Below are 23639 nucleotides of genomic sequence, written 5' to 3'. Positions count from 1 at the left end.
AAGCAATCACTCAGCTTCCAAACTCACCACCATGCCCAAGACCAAAGAGCTGTCGAAGGATGTCAGGGACAAGGTTGTAGACCTGCACAAGGCTGGACTGGGCTACAAGACTATCGCCAAGCAGCTTGGTGAGAAGGTGACTACAGTTGGCACGATAACTCGCAAATGGAAGAAACACAAAATAACTGTCAATCTCCCTCGGTCTGGGGCTCCATGCAAGATCTCACCTCGTGGAGTTGCAATGATCATGAGAACGGTGACAAAGCAGCCCAGAACTACACGGGGGGACTTGTCAATGATCTCAGGGCAGCTGGAACCATAGTCACCAAGAAAACAACTGGTAACACACTATGCCGTGAAGGACTGAAATCTTGCAGTGCCCGCAAGGTCCCCCTGCTCAAGGCAGCACATGTACAGGCCCGACTGCAGTTTGCCAATGCACATCTGAATGATCCAGAGGAGAACTGGGCGAAAGTGTTGTGGTCAGATGAGACCAAAATCGAGCTCTTTGACATCAACTCAACTCGCCGTGTGTGGAAGAGGAGGAATGCTGCCTATGAGCCCAAGAACACCATCCCCACCGTCAATCATGGAGGTGGACACATTATGCTTTGGGGGTGTTTTTCTGCTAAGGGGACAGGACACCTTCACCGCATCAAAGGGACGATGGACGGGACCATGTACCGTCAGATCTTGGGTGAGCACCTCCTTCCCTCAGCCAGGGCATTGAGAATGGGTCGTGGATGGGTATTCCAGCATGGCAATGACCCAAAACACACAGCCAAGGCAACAAAGGAGTGGCTCAAGAAGAAGCACATGAAGGTCCTGGAGTGGCCCAGCCAGTCTCCAGACCTTAATCCCATAGAAAATCTGTGGAGGGAGCTGAAGGTTCGGGTTGCCAAACATCAGCCTCGAAACCTTTCTGACTTGGAGAGGATCTGCAAAGAGGAGTGGGACAACATCCCTCCTGGGTTGTGTGCAAACCTGGTGGCCAACTACAAGAAATGTCTGACCTCTGTAATTGCCAACAAGGGTTTTGCCACCAAGTACTAAGACATCTTTTGTGAAGGGATCGAATACTTATTTCCCTCACTACAATGCAAATCCATCGCTGACTTTTGGGCACTGGGCTTTTGAGGGTTTGTTTGTTGTTGTTCTGTCTCTCACAGCTACAATAAACCTACCATTCCAATTATAGCCTGGTCATTTCTGTGTCAGAGGGCAAACGGACAAAATCAGCAGGGGATCAAATACTTATTTCCCTCACTGTATACGGTTAGATGCCATAGTGAAAGCAGGCCCTTCATCTAGAGGTGACTAAAGGATGGCTAGGGTAATAACTAGATCAGAATCTGACCCAATTCAAGCCTAGTTTACTCTGCAATATAGGTTAACTTAGGCTTGACATAATAAATAAAGTATATTGTTAGCAGATCATAGCTAGAACTAAATCTACAAGTGTAACTGTCATGTAGCTTTATTTAATACCTCCCTACTTTGTGTATTCATCAGCATATGCATTCGCACTCCCTAGCCCTGCCATATATTCAACCTCTCTCACCCACTACAGGAAAAGCTGGGCATGGCTGCCTCAGTACTCAGTATTTGCTGTCTGGCTTTGTGCTTGTGAGTGAAGAGAAGTTGGGGAAAACAGAGGAACTCTCTTACAGGCTCTGCCGGCAGAAAACCAACTGCAGGCTGTCCCAGCTGTGTAGGAGGGGCTTTCTTACTTGCAGACAAATTCTGCCTGCTGCTGCTGGAAGGGTGGAGTTGTGTTTTGCTTCTGGAGGGAGAGGCTTAGGTTTTCCACCAAGCAACAAGACTCAGCTGGCTGTCTTGATACACACTTATAAGCACCCATCTGTAAGTTGCATCAGTCCATATATAGATAGGAGTTTGAAAACCATCAGTGTAGGATGTACTTTTGCAGTGGTTGCAGTCCTGTAACAATGGCATGCTCTCTCTTGTTTTTCTCCCCCTTCTGGCTGTTGCACGCTCTACTTTTAATGTCCATTATGCTTATGGGCCTCTGTAAAGTAATTTTACAAAATGTGCTATAGCAACCCTGTGAACAATATTCTCTTAGGTACTGATTGCAAAATGAATTCCTGCAGAGAAAACTGACAGGTACTAAGTGAATTATTTCATTGAAAGTGCAGAGGTGAACTTGTGACTTATTGAGCAGAGGCCAGTGCTTAAGAATAAAAGCTTTCCTCAGTATCCGTGAAAGGGAAACTGACTTCACAGTAGGTTCCAGCCCTTTTTGATTTTATGTGAGTGTGCAGGCTGTGGGAATTCAAAACTACAGCACAGTTCTTTAGACACCTGGAGGAAAAAAGTCTGTTTAATTGTAGTAAAGCTACAGATTAAGGTTAAATTTCAGTTAGAAGTTTGAAATCCAGTATTTCCCATTTGCTTGACATCCTCAGTTTCCAGGCATTCAAGACTCCTTCCTCCTGTTCCTCTAAAGAGAGTAGTCCTTTGTGCTCCAGATTCCTGGAGGTCAAGTCATTCATGCCCCAGACAAATTCATGGAGGACAACTTTATTACTTAATAGCACAGCGGGGAAGTAACTTGACTAGGGAGCAAGAGGTTGCTGGTTCGAATCCCCGCTGCATCAACTTGTATTGTGTGGGAGATGGTAATGGTAAACCCCTCCTGTATTCCACTAAAGAAAACCACATGGTTGCCAGGAGTTGACACCGACTCAACGGAACAACTTTACCTTTACTAGTTTTGAGGTCTGTAGGCTACTTCCAGGTTCAGAGGTAGAGTGCCTCTGAATACCAGATGCAGGAAAGCAGCAGGAGGAGATCTTATTCTCAGTGGGTTAAGTATTTAGTAAGCATTGTAGTGGGTTCCTTGTGGTTTGATTTGGTGCTTTGAAACTAGTAAACCTCAGCAAACAAATATCTAATAATCTCTGAATATTAGTAGTACTGAATATAAAATCGAGAGATCTTGTTAAAATTCTCCTTTATCTTCATACTCTGATGAAAATTGTAAAACTCCTAGTTAACTGTGATAGATGAAAAAACCAATGCAAAATTATATTATTTATTAAAAATTATAATTAACTTTTAAAAAGGGGTTTGTCGAGCATGCCCGATTATTGCAGCCAATTCTAGCATTTGATAATAAACTTACTCAGGCTTATTTCTGAGGAGGTCTACTTAAGATTAAGATTCCAGTCTAAATCTTTCTGCAAGTCCTGTACCATCTCTAAAATCCCCACAAATTTCCAAAAGGTCACCCTGTTAGACTCTTAATCTTGTGGCACCTTCAAGACCAACACATGTATTGTCTTGTAAACATTCTTGAACTATAGCCCATGTTATCAAATCCATGATTGTAATATTCCTCTCTCCATCCCAGAATATAGCTTAGAATAGAGTAGCAGGCATTTTCCCCTGGGTAATTTCCTTAACGTTATTTTTTGCCCAGAATGTAAGAACCAGGATTTGCCTCCAGAACAAATATTCAGCATGTTATTTATTTATTTGATTTCTATACTGCCCTTCCAAAAGTGGCTCAGGGCAGTTTACATTAAAATAAGTGACTCAGTTCTTGGTTTATGAGGAAAGAAGCCCTTAATAAAATTCTGTTTTATAGCTGCTTCCCTCACAACACAAAGTAATCTTAAAAATATTTAACTAAGAGTTGATTCAGAAACAACTCCATTTTCTCCTCCTCCTCCTTTCCCTCTCTTTCCCTTTCTACTCTACACTCCCCGCCAACACACACACACACACACACACACACACACACACACACACACACTCTGTCTGCAGGATCCCCACTGGGACAAAGGTCTAAAAACAAAACATAAAAGATACTGGATGGAATACAATAAATACATAAGTCCTATTTTCTGAGTCTCCCCAGTTTTAGCCAAATCATGTCCCTTTAAATCATGTGTCTGGGGGGATCCCCACAATGCACCGCACACTTGCACAATGCATTGTGGGATATCCAGGGCTCAGGGCAATGCTTCCCAACCTCCATGCTTCCCATGGCAGTTGTAGACCATCTGGGTGCACAATTTGCTTGCCCAGCAACTCCATGTGGCTTGTCTGCAGGGAAGGCAAGCTTTTGCTGCCTTCCCCGCCACCCACCCTCAAGCCCTCTCACTCAGTCGTGAGAAAGGGCTCATTATCGCTTAATCTCCCCTTTCCCTCCAATCCTATATGAAAGTATTACAACTTGTCATAAACATCATCTAAAATGTGTAATGTTGCCCATCAAGCGGAGAAAAGCAGAGACATTTTAATGTTAACAAACCAGAAAAGGGATGTTGACGAAGGTTCCTTTTCCGAGTCTGTTCTTAATCATAGTTAGATAAAAGGAATTGCCTTGATTAAGGCAAAATGATTAGCTTATCAGATTTCCTCAACTGATGCTGTAAATACCAGGACTATCCATAATTTCTCAGGTTAAAGTGTGGTAAGTCTACAGCAGCTTATATAGGTATGGATCACCTGGGCTCAGGGCCCTTTTCATTTCACTGCCTCACTCCTTCACTTTTGAAGGTCATTTGGCCATCTGCCAACAGGAGGCTGTTGATGTCTCTTGCCAGGTCACAGGAAAAGTGTCAGAGATGCTGTCTCTGGTGTGCATGCACCAGAGAGGCTTACAAAAGCAGGCTTGAGTAATGCTGGAAACCTCCAAGAAGGAGAAGTAGGAGCTAGGGGCTCTGATGTGCTATCTGCAGAGTAGCCTTTCATAACGGTAATTGCTGAATACCTAAGGAACTCATCTCTTCCAGTGTACTATGTTTCTGATGACTTTCTCAATCAGTCCTTGCAGGCTCACCATTAAAAGCCATAACTGGCAGACTCTTTGAGAGAACATTTTAGGGTTGAGTTAACTAGCTGTCAGTCACACCCATTTCTCAGTCCCCAGGCTTTTGGCAACTCCTCTTCCATCCTAGTTTTGTAGGACTAGGGGAAGTCAACAGCAAATTGCAGTTTCTCAGGGCCCCAAATGGCAGAGCTGAGCTGCTGCTGCTGCTTCCTCTTCTCTGATGAATTATCTGCAGGGAGTGGGAAGCAGGATCTCCAGACAAGTGGCTGACTCCCATGAAGAGCTGAGCCCGTATAAATCTTTTCCTTTTTTTCTTCCCACCATTTGAAGAATCTCTGACATCCAATGAAAGAATCAGAAAGTGGAAGACTTTTAATTGGCCTGTTACTTGCATTTATCAGATACTATAATTGAGGATTTTATTGAGCAGCTGACCTAATCTGGTGAGTCAAATCAACAGTATTAATTATAAATCCTTCTTTGAAGGAAGACAGAGGCATGTCTATTTTAAAAGAAGTTGTGATCTACCCTCTTCTCTTTCTTATCGATTAATAAAGCATATCTGAATAAAGAGGGACTAGCCAGTGGAAAATCTTTCCTATCTTTTTGTAGAGTAGCGGTTGGGACAGATGTTAAAAGAACAATTGCAGATGTTCTTTTAATATGTGACCTTCAAGGGTGGTGTCAGAGGTTGGTCAGGTTGAACATGGGCCCAAAGGGCCATGCCCATTGGAGGGCCCACCTGACCAACCCCAGAAGCTCCTGCCCTTAAGGAGCATCCATTTCTGCTCTCCATCAACCAATCTGGGATCTGGCTTACTGGATGGTGATGGGCAGCAGCAGGTGCTCCTTTCTGTAGCAGCACCATTTTAGGTTTTCCATATCCATCCCAGGGGGTGGATCATGGTGCTCCTGAAGAGAGGAGCATCCACTGCTGCCCATCATTGCCTAGTAAGCCAGGGCCCAACAGGGAGGTTTACTGGGTGGCGTGTGGCCACTGTGGACAGCTCTTCATTCAACACCAAGTGGTGGCACTGAAAGAGGAGTTGCATGAACACTAGAATCAGCATCTCTGACACTTTTTCTGTGACCTGGCAAGAGAAATCAACAGCCTCCTGTTGGCAAGTGGCCAGACCTTCAAAAGTGCCATATGCAGCTGTGAAGTAATGGAATAAAAAGGGCCCTGGGATCAGGTGATCCATACCTATGTAAGCTGCTGTAGACTTGCCACATTTTAGCCTGGGAAATTATGGGTAGTCCTGTTATTCACAGCTGATTTAGCTCTCCCCAATGGCTGTGCACCATCACGGGGGAGTGGGAGCCCATAACACACACGGACTGGATCTTTGCTCCTCCCCAGTGGTGCCTGAGAAAGCTAACCAGGCATCAAATGGACACTCCTTCCGTGCCATCGCCACTGTGGTACTAAAGGAATAGCTTCTGTGCACTGTCCATTTAACTTTGTTGAGTGCCATGGGGCATTAGTGAATACACACCATTGGAGAGGGGGCACCCACTGCACCATCACATGGCTTTGTTCTATGGTCCTATGAAGCCTGGTGCCAACCCTGTATCCTTCCTCAACCTTTCTGTCTGGCTTCAGGCCTTGTTTTGAGATGAAGTTAGCATTACTGTTGTAACTCTGGTGATCTGTGCTTGTTTTTTATGCCAAGCACTATGCTGTTCACCTGAGCTGTATTGCATATCAGGTATGGTCATTGGGGCTTGCTCTCTGGTGGTTTCACTCCTTTTTGTCTCATTGGATTCACAGAATGACTATCAAAAAAGGGAGTTCAGTTTCAAGGAAGCTGGCATGTAATGTTCCACAAGGGTTGGTGCTCACCAACTCTCTTTTTATATTTAATTCCTTGTTCAATTATGCCTGGATACAAACACACTTAATCAAATCAAAATCATACTTAATCAAATCAAAAGAAATCAAAACCTCAGGTAACGAAAAAGAGATGACAAAGCTGCAAAAAACACCTGAGTAGTTAAACAAGAAAATATAGGCGTGAGGGATGATATTTATTTATTTATTTATTTATTTATTTATTTATTTATTTATTTATTTATTTAAGAATAATAAAATATAGTGGACATAGTATACAGACAGGCTCTTGGTGGATATTTGATTTGTTTTCAGTAAGGGCTAGAAAAGGAAACCCCTCCAAAAAATGGTTTCTGCCAGTTTTTCCTAGGATGTCTTTGCGCTGGGAAGTGCTTTAGCTTATCATGAGCATGTCCTGGATTCTATTGAACCATCTTCTATTAGAAGAGTTTTTGTTTTTCTGTTGTGCAGCTAATCAAAGTCTCTCTGAAAACCAGCAGAAAAGAGATCAGTAATACTGAGCTTTGTAGTACAGTACTGGGAGATCCGTTTTTATTCAGCCCAAATACCTAGGGATGTGCATGGAATGGGATTTGTGGGATTGCAAGCCAATTGGAAGCCAGTGCCAAAACCAGTTAGCAAGGGAAAAACATGCCTCCAAAATGGTGTTCAGAACACTCGGAACAGGGTCTTTGCCCCTGTGCAGTGGTAGACACTGTGGCTGGGCCTGGCCTCTCCAGCTGGGTGGCGTGCCTCTCTCTCGTTGGTGTGCTGAACTGCGTGCCTGCGCAATTCGACTATGGAAGTCGCATGTGATGACAGAGAGGCCTGGCCCAGCCACAGTGCCCGCTGCCGTCACAGGGGCAAAGATAAGAAACGGCAACAAGGCAAGGGCAGTGGCGGTGCTGGGGCAAGGGTGGTGGCACGGGGCGGGGGATAGATGCTTGTTGCCCCGCTCCTTGCATCTGACATCAGATGCAGAGCGCGTGGCATAGGGCCTCTACAAAGATTTTGTCCCTGGACCCCTGGGGGTCTCGCTACACCCCTGTGTTGAGTCCTCCATTCTCTCCACTTGATTGAATGCCCTCTCCAAGCTGCTACTTGCCCTCCTTCCCCAATGGGGAAACTTGAGGGGGGTAGTGATTACACTGGGAGGGGAGGAGTTAAAGGAAGATGCTACAGTAGGGCTGCCTTCCTCGTATTCATCCCCTCAGGCATCATAGTTTAAACTTTTAAAAAATCAGATTGACGTGAGTGTGCATGTGTGTGTGAGAGAAGTTATGTATGTGTGCAAGAGTCTTTTGCACATCCTTCTATCAGTAGCAGCTATAGACTTTCCTAAGCATGCTTATTCAAAAGGAAGTCCCACTGTGATCAGTGAGACTTATTCCCAGATAGAAGCAACCAGGATTGCACTGTGATGATGATGATGATGACGACGACGACATTTTATATCATTTGGGGTTTTTAAATATTTGGTCCATTTTAAAATTCAAAACCCGATTTTGGGGTTTTTAATCACTGTAATTGTTTAATTGTTGTTTTAAAATGTTTTTAAATTGTTAATTGTTATATTGTTTTTTAATTTGTTTTAGCTCTTTACTGTTTTAGTGGTTTGTTTTAATTGTAAACCTCCCTGAGCCATTTTGGAAGGGCGGTATACAAATCAAATAAATAAATAATAATAATAATATCCCGCTCTTCCTCCAAGGAGCCCAGAGCGGTGTACTTCATACTTAGGTTTCTCCTCACAACAACCCTGTGAAGTAGGTTAGGCTGAGAGAGAAGTGACTGGCCCAGAGTCACCCAGCAAGTATCATGGCTGAATGGGGATTTGAACTCGGGCTTCCCCGGTCCTAGTCCAGCACTCTAACCACACTGGCTCTCTAATACTGGTTGCAACATGAAAACTAAACATCTATGCTTGTGTGTTGTTTTTTAGTTCTCTCCCCTCGCCTCCTCCAATTTCTGTCTGCATGACTGTCATATTTGTTTGTTTATTTTTATTTATTTATTTTATTTTATTTTTATATATGTTTACACTTCTATCCCGTTCGTCCTCCGAGAGCTCAGAGAGGTATACATGGTTATTTTTATCCTCACAACAATCCTGTGAGGTAGGTTAGGCTGAGAGATACATGACTGGCCCAGAGTCACCCAGTGAGTTTCATGGCTGAATGGGGATTCAAACTCAGGTCTTCCCAGTCCAAGTCCTACACTCTAACAACTCCGCTATGCTGGTGTATTCATTGTTCAGTTTATGTACTGCCTTATTCCAAAGTAGTCATGCCTTTATTATGCTTCTTTATCGCTTTTATATTATTGTAGACATTTCCCCTCTATTGTTATAAGCCACCTTAAACGCATGCTGGAAAAGTATCCTAATAATAATAATAATAATAATAATAATAATAAATATATAATAAAATATATAATTTCAATATAGGCCTCGTCTTTTGCTGGAGTTCTGGTTTCTCTTGCCCCTTTGTTCGATTTCTATAGTTTTCGTGTATAATTTGTATGGGTCAAAAAATTGAAAAACCATTCCATATTCTATCAAGACAGATGTATGCCAGGTGCTCTTATTCAAAGTTCATTACCTGCTTGGGCTTTTTTGGAGACCCCCACCCCCTGAATTGTTAAATAACCGCTAGTGCTGCCACTATTGTAGGTTGGCTGTATATGTGCTGTCTTATGCCTTTAAGAAGCCAGGACAAACCATTTGCCTGGCTGCAATAATTTTTCAGCATTCTTTCACAGAACTTTTGAGTTGGAAGGGATCCTGGAGTTCTTCTAATACAGCCCCATGTTCAGTGCACCCCTTACAGGAAGAGCAGCACACTCAAATTTTTCTGGTTGCCTATATTGGCAGGCATATACTACTACTATTATTTATATACTGTCATCCCTCGCCAATCTCTAGGGTTCCGTTCTGGCAAAACCTCGCTGATGGCAAATTTGCAGTTGGCAAGTCATTAAAGTCTATGGGAAACAAGGGGTTAGGGGAACTGCAATCGCAAAAAGATCTACAATAAAGGAAAAAAATGCTTTAAAATCCTGTAATATCATCAAGAGCCACCAAGAAGAATGAGCAGTCGAACCTCTGGAAATGTCTTGAAACCCACCCACCCACCCCCACAATCACTCAAAGGCATTTTAAATTGGCAAGGGACAGCAAGGGCAGCAAGGGTCACCAAGAGGAATGAGCAGATCAAACCTCGGAAACCCTCCCCCCCAATCACTTAAAAAACCTTGCCAACTGCGGATACTTGGGTTACAGTTGGCAAGACCTGTCACAATATCCCATTCACTTATACTCAAAACTGTGGTTGGTAACACCATGGTTGGCAAGGGATGTCTGTGCACAATATAAACAATTTGATTTGCACCCCTGCCTTAAAGATTGCCTTGTTCACTTTTGTCTCTGCTACTGCTTTCCCCACTTTTCGTTATTCAAGAATTCCAGGCAGGAAGTTGCCCTGGTGTTGCTCAGAACTGGAGACAGGATCCACATACTAATACTTCCTGAAGGGGAAGGCTCCTCTGGTCTTCATGCCTTGCATATGTTGCTCAAGCATCGGTGTTTTTTAAAGACTCACCAACTTTTATATGATTTTATCCACCTAATCTGCAACATATGGACCTTGCTTTGATTCTTGGCAAAGACATTAATCTTCACACAATCTTCACATTTTAAAAAAATGACTGGTTGGTTCTCATCCTTTGAAGATCTTGAAATTAATGAGACTGGGTTGTTGGCTTAACAGAAGGGCATCGTTTTTACTTGGGACAATTGGGAAGAATTGACCAAAACTATAGCTTGTAGACAGTGCTGAAACCAGAATGCTATGAGGTCACTGGCTGCCCATCACCAGATGATAAATATATCTCTTCAGCTGCCAAAGTCCAAAGCATCTTGAAATCAGTAAAATGGAATGTTATGGCCAGGTTTCCGAGAGACTACTTTAGTGGTTGATGCAGAATGGTTGCTGCTACACCCTAAAGTCCCTAATATACTTGCCTACTTTTCTGTTCACTTACCTGCCCCTGTGCTTGAGAACAGAGTGAACTCTGCTGTCCCTAGGGTCTTGAATTTCTCTTAGCCATAACTGACATGTCGTTTCTTGATTTGGAGAAACTTGCTATAATAAACTTCTCTGTGTCAGTTTTGTGCTGCAGCTATCCAAGATTAATCTGTCCTTGAAATCCAGTATCTGTTAATCTAGATCTTCAGCTTCTACTAAGCAAGAAAAAGAATGGAGACTGGTGACCTAAAATTCTGACTCTCTTAGTTCTTATGGATGGATACTATTACGTAAGGCTGCTTTCAGTGTAGATAACCCATTCCAAGTTGTTCTTCTTTAATCTCAGCTCTGTGCACCATCATGGTATCAAGCAACATATGCATTTTCCTTATAGTACTGTAGAGTAAATTCATTTTTATTTCATTTTGTAGCAATAGCTTTAGAATTAATATTTTTTTAAAAGGAATGTGTCAGGTCACATTATAATTATTTGTGATGATCTGTCATGAATTTTCAGGATTTGATATTGGAATAAAATAGACAGCATCCATTATGCTCTTCTAACTTTTTTTCCCTAGGCCTCCAGCTGTGATTACCTTAACATTTATTGTGCCTTCCAACTGATTTGCTAGAGTGCAACACTAATTCATTTTTCGGCATGGGGGAGTGCCTTATGAATTCCATGGTAAGGTTTGCCCTGTACTGCAGTGCAATACAGTACATGAGCTGCATCTGCAAAAACAAGGAGGCATAACTGGTTTTGGAGAAAATGGACGGGGATTCTCCTGCCTTTTCCTGTGTCCCTTTATAGATGCTGCTGTTGGGACTGCAGCATGACGGTGTCTACTGCAGCACTATTGACTAAGTGTCTGCATGGCATATGTTCACGCACAAGCATATTTAACTGGAGGAAGGAATTGCTTCCTTGATCTGAATCTGGTTACCTCTGTGCAGCAGTTGCCATTGTTACATAAATCTGTAAGTGACTTGTGGCCTGCATCTACCCCTCAAGTGAATTATTTAGGTCTTGGTGCATGAGACCAACACTTCCTTTCCAGTACATAAAACAACAAAGATTGTTGGGATGGTGCTTGGGCTGATTGTCCTTAGTTAAACGAAGCAACATAGAGCAAACTGCGATCACATTATCCTTCAGGGTAGTCCTTGCTGCCGAGCTTTCTCCTTTCTGCCCATTTTCCTTTCTTGCTTGTATCTGATAATTTGGCAGGTAGTCAAAATGTATATACTGTCAGAGCCAACTGCACATTACGTTAAATGCATAGTTGTTAATTGGCAGTGCATGCTTGGTTTTTCTAAAGTAAATAGTGGTGTAGGGGGAGGTGGACTTTAACTCTTTGCCTGCACCATGGTCCTGAACCAGATTGCCCTCACAGCAGCTATTTACCTGAGAAAAAACAAGCACACCGGGCCATATGATATGTGTAATGTAATATGTAGTTTGACCCCTACTAAGGCTAGTTTCCTGGTTCAGGTTTTCTGGCTCTTTGTTGTAAACTGTTACATGTCCTAAATCAGGACACTCTTCCCACCCCCCATTGCTTGTTTTATAGTCTTTAGAGAGAGAATCAAGCTCTTCTCAGTCCAAGAGGAATTTCAGGGTTCTTCTGAATAGACTTATGGCAGATGCTGAAGAATTGTGTGAGGTGTTACTAAGATTTTTTTAAAGTAAAAATAAGGAAATAGGGAGTACTAAAAAGTAGGTCATTGTTGTGAGGGTAACCGCTCCTTAAAATTTGACTCTTTCAGTTGTTTGAATACATGTAAATGCAAAAGACAGGTAATCTGTGGAACTCTCTAGTCCAGGTATTCAGAAAAAGATTAGTTTGTCTTAATAAAGAATGGGAAAACTAATCATAATACCAATCCATACCAAAGGGTGTGCTCCAAAGGGTCAGAGAGCTCCAAAAAATGACCAGCAAAAATGCAAGAGTGAAAAGTATGAGGGAACTATGAAGTAGCCAAGTGCTCAAAATGTTGTATTAGTAATAACATTTTTCCCCTTTTCTCTATCAGCCACTGTAAGAGTCAGAATGTTAGGTAAGACAGACCATTGATTTAGCCTCTAATGCGTTTTTGCATATTGGTTAGAAGCTTATAGCCCAGGGGCGTAGCAAAGTTGGAGTGGGCCCAGAGACAAGATTTTAAAATGCCCCCCCCCCGAAGCTCAGCTCCTGAAGTAAAGAAATCTTAAATGAGGCTGAATAGTGGTAACAAAAAGCATAGTAAAATCTCTTTCTCTCTCTGTCTCCTATGTGCCCCAATAGAACATCATTCTAAATTATTTTTTAAAAGGTTTTTTAAATTGTGGATGATGCAAGTCATTTAATGGTGCTAGAGAAAGACATGCTGTTCTGGTAGCTCCAGGTCTTAACACTCACATCAATTTCAGAGGATGAATACAACTGAAGGAAACCTGGGCAAGTGCGCGGCTGGGGGAGTCAGCCATGTGACTTGCCTCTGGAGGCTCCCTAAGGCATTGGGACCCCAGACAACTGTCTCCCCTTGCCCTATTATAGTTACGCCCCTGTTATAGCCATAGTGAGTAGACTAAACTTCTCCCTAAATAAATTACAGATCTGATAATCTCTTAACAAAGGAAAGTGTGTGGTGATGATCTAGAAATGGACAATAATATATTTTTATGAGTTTGGTGTGATGTGTTGTACATAAAGTATTCTAAATAAATAAGGGAGTGTGGATTAACACACTTCCTTCTAAAATACACTGGAGCACATGCGTATGGACTGTACAGCTACTTCTTGCTAGAATTTCACTTCAGCCCTGCGTCATGGTCTGGTCTGTGGAGCTGATTGCTGCCTTCCTGTCTTGCCTTCCCCCAACTTCATGCATGCCTCTCCAGTTAGGCCTCTCCTATGCTGTTTTCTCCAGTTCTGTGGTGCTGCTACTTCAGTTTAGGCCAGATTATTCATGCTCTTGGACAAAGAACTTTTTAAAAGTACTATAGAACTTTAACAGTATTTCTTCAATGCAATTGTTGCTGGGACTAGACCCTAATTGTTGCTTCTCTTTCAAATATCTGTGGAAATGTTATGCCCTAATTTTCATTTTTTTTTAGTTTGGAACTTGAATTTTGAACATGGGTATGTGTGCATATGTGTGTTCATAGACAGAAAAGCAAATCATCTGTATGTGTTTGCCATCTTCATTTGTCTCCTGCAGTAGAATTTGAAGTGTGATATATTTTTTAAGATAGATTTGGAGGTCAGAATTTTCCAACTAATGAATTCCATCAAAATATTATTTTGGATAGTTTGAGTGTAATATTATGTAAACATCTAAGAGGGACAGGGCAACTGCAGATAATTTAACTTTGAATTTAAAATATATAGTGGGCCAAAGATGTCTAATGTGTTACTTACTTCTGTTTTAACTAGAAGCACAGTATCAAGCAGTTTCATTCAAAAGAATAGAACGAGTCTTAGAATAAGGCTTGCAGAAGGTATTTTAATGTGGATGTCTAATTCCGCCCGCCGCCTAAAAAAGTAAAACACTAGAGAACAACTCATTCATGTTGTTGTCCTTCTCTTTGACTCAGTTTCCAGCTGCTTCTTGGAATACTGCCGGAGATACTTAACCAGATAAGAAAATGTATTGCTGAGCTGATCTTTGTCATGTTGGATGCATATCTGTAATAATATAATACACCACAAGTTTTACACACCAGCAGCCGTACCAATCTTCATCTGGCCTTGACTGTAGTTGGGCAGCTGTCACATTCATTAACATTTTATGCTAAATACATGCAGATAAAACATGCACATTCACTGCAGCTCTTTTGATGTGTTTGCAGTGTGGCTTTTTGTGCTTCAATCAAAAGGCTACCTAGAAAGCATGAGGTATTTTGTTTCATATCCTGAAGCCTAAGCACACATACATGGCTCTCCTATGCTGGATCAGGGTTACTAAACATAAGTAAACCACCTTGATGTTATTGGCAATTACTTCCATTTATGCAGCTGATGCTGATGATGTGTACAGTATCTGCATTGCCATACTCATCCTGGCCCCACTGCACTTGATGGATGTGCCTATTGATGTGTGGCCACTAGTTGAACACAATGCAAATTAGAACTGGACGGTCAATATATTTCAGATCTAGGAATGTCAGAGACTTTCAAAAGACGACTGGCTAGGAATCTGCTTTAGGCACAGAATAGTCATATTTTACTATAAAGAAACTGAATAGTCTAATTATAGTATTCCTGCATTACAACCAACCAAGATTTTCTTAATTTACCTGGAATTGCAGGCATTCCAGGCTAAATAAATAATTTTTGCAGTGATTTTCATAAGTTTATGATATGGGCGAAGGCATTATTGTAAAAAATTCCATGGCTAATCTAAAGATTAGAATTAGTTCCCACTTAATGTTCTATGTCAGAAAGTCCTCATTCCTAGGATTGCTTGCAGCTCATTATACAGTACCATTGACCGTACTGGAGCACAACATGCATTTATAAAGGAAATTTTCAGTTGACCATATTTGTTACTTTCAGGATGGTGGTCAGTATTTATTTATTTTTTAAAAAACAAAAAATAAAAGCTCTGAGACAATCGATTCGGATTCAATGCCATGCTTTCTTTACTGTCTGAGTCCTGTGAATGGGAAGCAGAGGAACCAAGTTTGGGGTTGCTATGGAACAGGACTAGGCTGCACTAAAATAAAGCTCTGAGCAGGCATTTATGAAGTGAGATAATGGGGCTTTTTATTTCCTTTGGGAGGGCAGAGGAAAAAATTAGTGTTTAAGGGTTAACTGAAGGAGAGTTGATTGTGGGAATCTGGATGGAAATGCGTTTTAGGTGGAAGGGGGAAAATTGAAGGGGGAAATTATTAGAAGGTGTAATTTTGAGGCCTCAGACCCCACCATCTGGGACAGGGATTCCCAGATGTTGTTGACTACAACTCCCAGAATTCCTAGCTGCAATGGCATTTGGCTGGGCATTATGGGAGTTGTAGTCAACAACATCTGGGAAATCCTGTTAGAGGGAATACTGCTGCCTTGTACTCAGGGCCAAACTAGACAAGTTGATGGAGGTTCATCATGACTGGATCTCCAGTCAATAATTTTTGCAGAAACCAATTTCAACCAGGGCTGCAGTATTGGGGGAGGGCATTTTCTCCAGTACCATATTCATAATGAAAATTGCCTCTCCAAAGCTTATATTTGCTTCAGTCGGGAAAACTAATACTATATGTCCTCAACACCTGATATTTAGAGGTATTCTGCCTTAGAACATGGAGGTTCCATTTAGCTTTAATGGCTGATGGGAGCTTCCATTGACGGTACTGGAGTGCAATAGGTCAGGATAAATATTGGCTAGATGAAGCCAAGGTAATTATGATAGGAATAGCTTGGCAGGGACTGTGGGGCAGGTGGCACTTGTAGAGCCCCTACTTCTTAGATGTACAAGCTGCCCTGCTTAGAATTATAAACATCTGGATTCAGTTACTAGCATGGGTGATTGAAGTAGTGGAAAAACTACTAAATCAGTTTCCCTTCTCTCTCCCCCAAACCTCCTACTCCCTGGCATAGTTTTGCTTTGTTTTTTACTATTTTAGCACAGAAGCAGAAAGGTAAGTATTAAAGGAGACACATTGATTCAGATTTCCCTATTTGCTTTCTTTAAAAGGTTATTGTGGCAGCTAGAGCAAAAAAGAAAGAAAAATTATTGGACAGTTGTACTCTGACTCCTGTTCCTGCCATTTTCCACACTATTTTTGTTGTGGTTGCAAAAGTTTGTTCTGATTTCTTACCAGGAAAACAAAATAAGAATTCCATTCTGCAAATCATGCCAATGCTGATACTAAGAAACAAAGTTCTGACTTGTATAATTAATGGCTGTAAGTAATGGGTATACTGCATAAAATCATTATATTTGAACATCCAAGGTTTGGGCCTATTCACACAATTTTTAAAATAAATTTTTAATTAGTTAAATGGTTTTCTTGTTGTTTGTCTAAATTGTATAGTCAATTGTAATGGGCCACAACTAGGGGTTTGCCGAACTGGTCTGCAATGAACCAGGCTGCTTTGAGTGGTTCGATCGCAGACTGGACTGGCCCTGGTGAAAGGGGTCTGGTCTGTGATTGAACTGGACCGAACCCAATTCATCTGCGAACCGGTTTGCCAGTTCAAGTGCCTGTAAAGGGAAATCCAGTGAGGATTCCCCTTTGCTTCCAAAGGTAATAAAAGGTGGCGGGGAAGCAGTGTGAGAGAGGCGTTTTTAAAACTGAAAGAGAAGGTGCTTACAAGTAGGCCTGCATGGCGCTCCCTCCCCTCTCAGCGGTATTGGCACGCAAATGACCTCTGTGCATACATGGAGGCCATTTGCATTGTTAGTGTGTTGCTGATCACGCCGCAAATGGCCTGTGCGGAGGTCATTTGCGTGCTGCCGATGAGAAGGTAGGGGGAGTGTCACACAGACCTGCCAGTAAGCTCCTTGTCTTTCAGTTTTAAAGGCACTTTTCTCTCGCTGCTCCCCTGCCACCTTTTATTACCTTTGGAATCCTCCCCAGATTCCCCTTTTTAGGCACTCGAGCCAGTTTGGTCAGATGGACTGGACCAGCCTGTCGGTTGAACTGAACCAGTTCACGGACCGTGGTCTGGTCCAAATTCAGTCCAAACTGCGCAAAGCAGTTCCGCACACACACCTAGCCAGACTAAGTTAATTATGACTCATTTCCATTGAAATTAATGGGACTTAATTTAGTCATGACTCACTTGTCTCATTTATTTCAATGGTGCTTAGTCATGACTGACTATTCCAGATGCTGTCCAGTGTTGTTAATCTTGGCAGAAGGTTATTATGTAATTTTCCTGGGAAGGAGAGTTCATTCTCAACATTTCCTTTGCTTAGGAGGTTAGTCTATTGAGCTTGACTTTTCTCACGTTACAATAAAGAAATCACATTACTGAATGGTGAAATTTGATCCCAACATATACAGGTATTGATAGAGAATCAGATGCTGGAAAACTAGATGGAAAGTCCATGAGTACAATCCTAAAGATAACATAGATACCTGAGAAGCAATTATTGTAGTTTTAATGCTCCAGAATATAGATGCTTCTGAAGTCTTCAGACCCATTCTAATATGTGTAAGAAATGGCTCCTTGATATCTGGGTTCTACTGAGCATACTATTGATATCTAAATTCATAATTTAAAACTACAAAAATACCACAAAATGTGATAAAGTCTAACATATCCTTAGGAACCTATTTAGCAGCAGTTAGCCTAAGGAAACAAATTCACTGATTAAAAACTGCATTTTATCTGTACGTTCTTCTCTAAAGGGCCAGTCAGTGCTTTCCTGCTTATGGGCTTTATAATGAGATCAGCCGTCTAATGACATACGGAAGACCTTGCATACTGTTCGTTCAGATTAAGAAGCCAGCATTCTTTAAGAGGAGCGCTAGGGGTATAATTAGTTAGGTCTGACTAAACCAAGATTCAGCAACCTGATACTTTCCACAGCAGTAGCCCAGTCCTTTGTAAAAAGCCTAGGCCTTCCATGGATGTTTTCAATGGGCCTTTTCTCTTAAGAACGCAGTTGTTCCTGATACCGGGAGCAGAAACATTTATACAAGCATCTCCAGTCCCATGGAGAGAGGGAGGGGGGGAATGTTGTGTCTGCTCTTGCCTGGCGAGGATTATGGCCATTTTCTGTGGACTGCTAGGAGCTTTGCCTGTGATGTAATGGTGGTTGCAGTAAAGAGGCTGTTCTCCACAGTGGCCTGTAGGAGTCGTAACATTTGGCTGTTCTCTCCCCAGCCTTCAACACACAGGCTCTCAATCCTCGCTCTCAGCAAGTTGCCCCTCCCCCAGCTCTCTCCACAGAGTTTTCCCTGAGGCAAATTTCTTGCTGTCTGGAGTATCAAATATGCACAGGCACTTTTTCCTTTCTCTCTCCTCAAAAGGCTTTTCCAGTGTTTCAGTTGTAAAGCAAGCACCACCTAAAACCCTTCATTTTTGGCTTGGTTTTCTGTCTCTTAGCAATGTGTACTCATCTCCCTTGCCTTGCTAGACTTTGTACTCGCCACCATCCCCCCCCAAGTATGGCCCCACATAGGCTAGAAGTGTCCGTGTTTCAGGATTCCCTTTTTTCCTGTGGTGAAAATGCAACATGAGCAGATGGCAAGTATTAACATACAAGACGCAGTCAGTGCCTCTAGGTGGTGATTTAACAATGATGTAGGTTTCTGTCAGGGACTTGCAGTTAGTTAAGTAGTGTTTACAAGTTAATGAATTTGCTCTACTTGAAAGATTTTATGTGTGCTAAGGTTCAGCAATCAATGGCTCCTTGCGGAGTAATCAAGGCGTGTGAAGCTTCAAAACTAACTAACCCTCCTCCTCTCTCAACAGATTAATCTGACCACAATTTTTAAATTATTCATTATTTTAATAGGGTGATTAAAATTAATAAGGAAGTACAAAACATGTTCTTTTTTATTTTTCTCTTCCACACACTGACATTGCGTGTTTGGGACTCTTATCTGCAAAAGTGGATATGTGGTGTTCACAAAGGAAATCTGAACTATTGTGTGGATCATACCTGGTCCCTGTGGTTGCCCATTGTGAAACACAGGTGGCAGCAGTATAAATGAATACATCTGAATTGCATGTGGGGTTGGTATAAATCACATGCACAACAGCTTGTGCAATGAAACTGCTTTTCTCCTATAGATCTTGTAATATTTGCAAACATGCTGCCATTTGGGAAAGTAAATACGGTATGTTGGGGTTTTTTTCATTAGCTGAAAATTGTGGATATTCATGGGATTCTACATTTAAATAAAAGAACTAGGTAGAGCAGTTGCACATGATTTCCTGTACCCTAAGCTGTTGTAAATCTTGCAGTGGCTGGACTCTTAGTGAATGCCATTTAAATACTATTATCATAACTCTATCCTATATCCGATGATGTGCTCTCTTGTTCGTATTTGATGTCCATAGTACTAGGAACTGAAACTCCAACCGAATTTTCTGTACTGCTATAAAGTCTGTCTTTTAGCTTTGTTTTACAAATAGGAATGTGCAATATTAGTTGGAATGGATAGAGAAATTGCTGGTTTTATGTCTGAGAAAGAGTGGGGAAGAGATGATACAATTTACATCTATTTATAATGTTTACGACTACTACTACTAGCTGTAGTGCACGTGATACACAAAGATTGCTAGGTCCTTTCCACAAGCTTTATTGGTTTTTGACAGGGGCAGATCTTATCTATGGGCAAAGTGGGCGGAGCTCACCTTAAATTTCTCAACCATGATGTCTCTGCTGCAATTTTGGCAGCCTACTGCCTCCCTCTGTTGTTCCCTGCTGCTGTTGTTCCCTGCCTGCAACCTGCTACTGCTTTAAGAGTTGTGAGGGTGGGCTACGGTAGCACAAAACAAATGAAAAGCCCCAGATCTTTTAAAATATTAATATTAAGAAGACAGGAGCTGATAAGCATGCTCACTTTTGTTTTTATAATGTGGGCAGTCCTAGGACTACCCTAAAAAAAACAATCAGATAGGGACTAGGCTGATTGACTCCTCAGGCAGCCAATCAGCGTGCCTAGAGCATAGGGAAGTATTTTTCTTTTAGCTACTCAGAAGAAGCAAAACATTTTAGTTAGAGAGTAGGCAGGCTGGCTGGCTGTTGGTCAGTCTGATATTTTGCTGGCTTCTTTGTTTGTGTTTGTTTGGAGTGGAGGAATATAGCCTCTGCTTTCTCTCCCTTGCTCTCTGATCTGATCTGTTTGCAAAGCATTATGGCCCATTCCCAAAATGACATGCCATAAAACACTGGAAGGAACAGCAAACTGGATTATTTAGATTACAAATTGGCATAATGAGCCAGAAAGTTCTTTTAGGGCAAATGCATGGATTACTGAATCCCAACTGCTTTTCACATAATTGCAGAAATGGCTTTCCATGTGGGTGTGGTGTATGTAGAGAAAGAATAAATTCTGTTGGAAGGAAAATAATTTTAAAAATCCATTTGCTATGCAGAGAGCTAACCAGGTTTTTCTATGGATTGTGGCCAGTATCTATAATATTAAAATGTCCACTGGGGGTTATGGTTCATTGGGCAAGGATTAAGGAAGTGATCTAAAACACACACATTTGTTTTTTGCTAGGATGGACACCCAGGCTAAGTGGTGGGCACCCAAGGTGGGCAGAGTGTGGCACCCAGCTGTTCAGCAGGCATAGTGTAGGGAGAGAGTGTCCCCATGCATCTTCGCCTCCCATGGTTTCCTCTAAGTTACAGGAGATGGTTCATAGCTGAAGCAAGCATAATGGAAAAACCTGTAGTTTTTCAATTATTTTTGTATTTATTTTTTAAATAGGCAGGCAGAGCTGCCCTTGTACCTTCAGAATGCATTTGTTCTACACATTTGTATCTGGTCTCTGCTTTATCTGTGGCTTATATAGATTTATTTCCTTTTATATGTATAGCCTATACTTCCTCCAAGAAGCCCAGAGTGGTGCACGTGGTTACTTTTATCCTCCCAACAGCCCTATGAGGAAGGTTATGTTGATAAGTAACTGTCCCAGAGTCACCCAAGGAGTTTCATGGCTGAATGGGGATTTGAACTTGGATGTCCCAGTCTAGTCCAGCACACTAACCACTGTACCAGTCTGGCTCAGAGTTCGTTCTTGTTGTTGTTGTTTATTATTAGTATTCATTTTTTAAATAATCAGGCAGACAGAGCTGCCCTGGTGACTTCAGAATGTATTTACCCTCCATAGATGCAGCCTTTTGTAGGTGGTCTGTGCCTTACTTGTGTTTTGTACAGGTGTGTGTGTGTGTGTGTGTGTGTGTGTGTGTGTTTGCTCGCTTGCTTGTGTTTTGATCCTTCCGTGTTAGATACAAATCTACACACTGCTGTAGTCCTGTTAAGCACTATAAAGCAACTGTCATATCTCACTATATCTCTGCTGATTAGCAATTGAGATTTGTATGCTTGTTTGTGTGTTTGTATTTTGATCCCACATTAGCTACAAATCTACACTTTGCCAGTTATTGCTAAGGCACCTGCCTAGTCCTCCTGGCTCTCCTTCTACATATGCCCACAATTGGCCCACCTCTCACTACCTGTGGCTCCACCTATCACCTGTCCTGCCTAGTGCACACACACACACCCCGCCCCAGGAACCGCCAGAGGTTTTTGGTGGAGATTTGTATGTGGTGGGGGTGAATGTGAAAGTCTTTGGGTCAAACAAGGTTCCTGCCATGTAGAACAGACTGCAGATATTGGCAAGGCAAGGCTTGGCACAAAACCTATATGCAAACCTATATGCAATTTAATTTGGCTCATGGTCAAATAAAGCAGTAGATTTGTGAGTGGGTAAGTATGGAATATGCACTTTTTCCATGACTAATGTATCCACCTGTTCCTCTGTTCATTTCCCAGTATTTTTCTCTTCCTATTACTCTCATGTTATAGAGAGTTATTCAAGTGACAATTTCAAAACTTGGAAACACTGAATAAAGTACATTCTTATTGGGCTAGCTGAAGCTAGGCATATATCTGGAAATATTTAATAGGTGACCTTACAGTAAATCTTTCAAAAGCAGAAATCTGGAAACACAGACTTCTTAAGGGTTTAAAAATTTGTTCCATTAATTAATCACATGTTTATATAGCTTTTCCATCAAAACAGTGCTCAAAACAGTGTGCAGCATAAGAATAAAAACAAACACAAATCTATTAAAACAACATTAACATAAAACAAGCAAACAGAATATATTACAACAATCAAAACCAGAAGAGAGCAAACTTAGAGATCACTATTTATTAATTATTATTATTATTCTTTATTATTTTACATTTATATCCCGCTCTCCCTCCAAGGAGCCCAGAGCGGTGTACCACATACTTGAGTTTCTCTTTCACAACAACCCTGTGAAGTAGGTTAGGCTTGGAGAGAAGTGACTGGCCCAGAGTCACCCAACTAGTTTCATGGCTGAATGGGGATTTGAACTCAGGTCTCCCCGGTCCTAGTCCAGCACTCTAGCCACTACAGGTGAAACTCGGAAAATTAGAATATCGTGCAAAAGTCCATTAATTTCAGTAATGCAAATTAAAAGGTGAAACTGATATATGAGACAGACGCATTACATGCAAAGCGAGATAAGTCAAGCCTTAATTTGTTATAATTGTGATGATCATGGCGTACAGCTCATGAAAACCCCAAATCCACAATCCCAGAAAATTAGAATATTACATGGAACCAAGAAGACAAGGATTGAAGAACAGAACAATATCGGACCTCTGAAAAGTATAAGCATGCATATGTATTCAGTACTTGGTTTGGGCCCCTTTTGCGGCAATTACTGCCTCAATGCGGCGTGGCATGGATGCTATCAGTCTGTGGCACTGATGAGGTATTATGGAAGACCAGGATGCTTCATTTGCGGCCTTCAGCAATTCTGCATTGTTTGGTCTCATGTCTCTCATCCTTCTCTTGGCAATGCCCCATAGATTCTCTATGGGGTCAGGTCAGGCAAGTTTGCTGGCCAATCAAGCACAGTACACTGTATACTTTTCAGAGGTCCAATATTGTTCTATTCTTCAATCCTTGTCTTCTTGGTTCCATGTAATATTCTAATTTTCTGAGATTGTGGGTTTGGGGTTTTCATGAGCTGTACGCCATGATCATCACAATTATAACAAATTAAGGCTTGACTTATCTCGCTTTGCATGTAATGCGTCTGTCTCATATATCAGTTTCACCTTTTAATTTGCATTACTGAAATTAATGGACTTTTGCACGATATTCTAATTTTCCGAGTTTCACCTGTACATCATGCTGGCTACCTGAACAACAAAATGTTTTGATCAACAGGGGTAAGTAATCATTGAGGGACCAAATGAATCTCTGGGGAAGGGAGTCTAGGCACCACCTAGACTCCACCACCACCTAGGGAGTCTGTCAGTCTAGGCACC

The 23639-nt window shown here is 41.7% G+C and overlaps 1 protein-coding gene and 1 long non-coding RNA gene across 6 annotated transcripts in view; one reads left to right on the top strand and one right to left on the bottom strand.

Annotated features, from left to right (window-relative positions):
• Window positions 1–23639, top strand: part of BCAS4 (breast carcinoma amplified sequence 4) — a 101597-nt gene that overhangs the window by 58592 nt on the left and 19366 nt on the right. The window contains exon 6 of one of the 5 annotated variants that reach the window (XM_053249456.1): window positions 14238–15260. The exons of the other annotated variants lie outside the window; for them this stretch is intronic. Coding sequence (XP_053105431.1) covers window positions 14238–14276 — 39 coding nt within the window. The 3' untranslated portion in view covers window positions 14277–15260. Of the gene's footprint in view, window positions 1–14237; window positions 15261–23639 lie in introns of those variants that run through there. 5 annotated transcript variants of the gene reach the window in all.
• LOC128324658 (uncharacterized) lies at window positions 14127–20052 on the bottom strand. The gene is made up of 2 exons (XR_008307008.1): window positions 19954–20052; window positions 14127–14328 (listed from the first exon to the last, which is right to left on the bottom strand). It is a non-coding gene; the product is annotated as an uncharacterized LOC128324658 (long non-coding RNA).

This window comes from Hemicordylus capensis, chromosome 4, assembly GCF_027244095.1.
Source record: "Hemicordylus capensis ecotype Gifberg chromosome 4, rHemCap1.1.pri, whole genome shotgun sequence".
NCBI lineage: Eukaryota > Metazoa > Chordata > Lepidosauria > Squamata > Cordylidae > Hemicordylus > Hemicordylus capensis.
The sequence above is the reverse complement of the archived record's forward strand: the minus strand, read 5'-3'. Positions and strand labels throughout refer to the sequence as shown.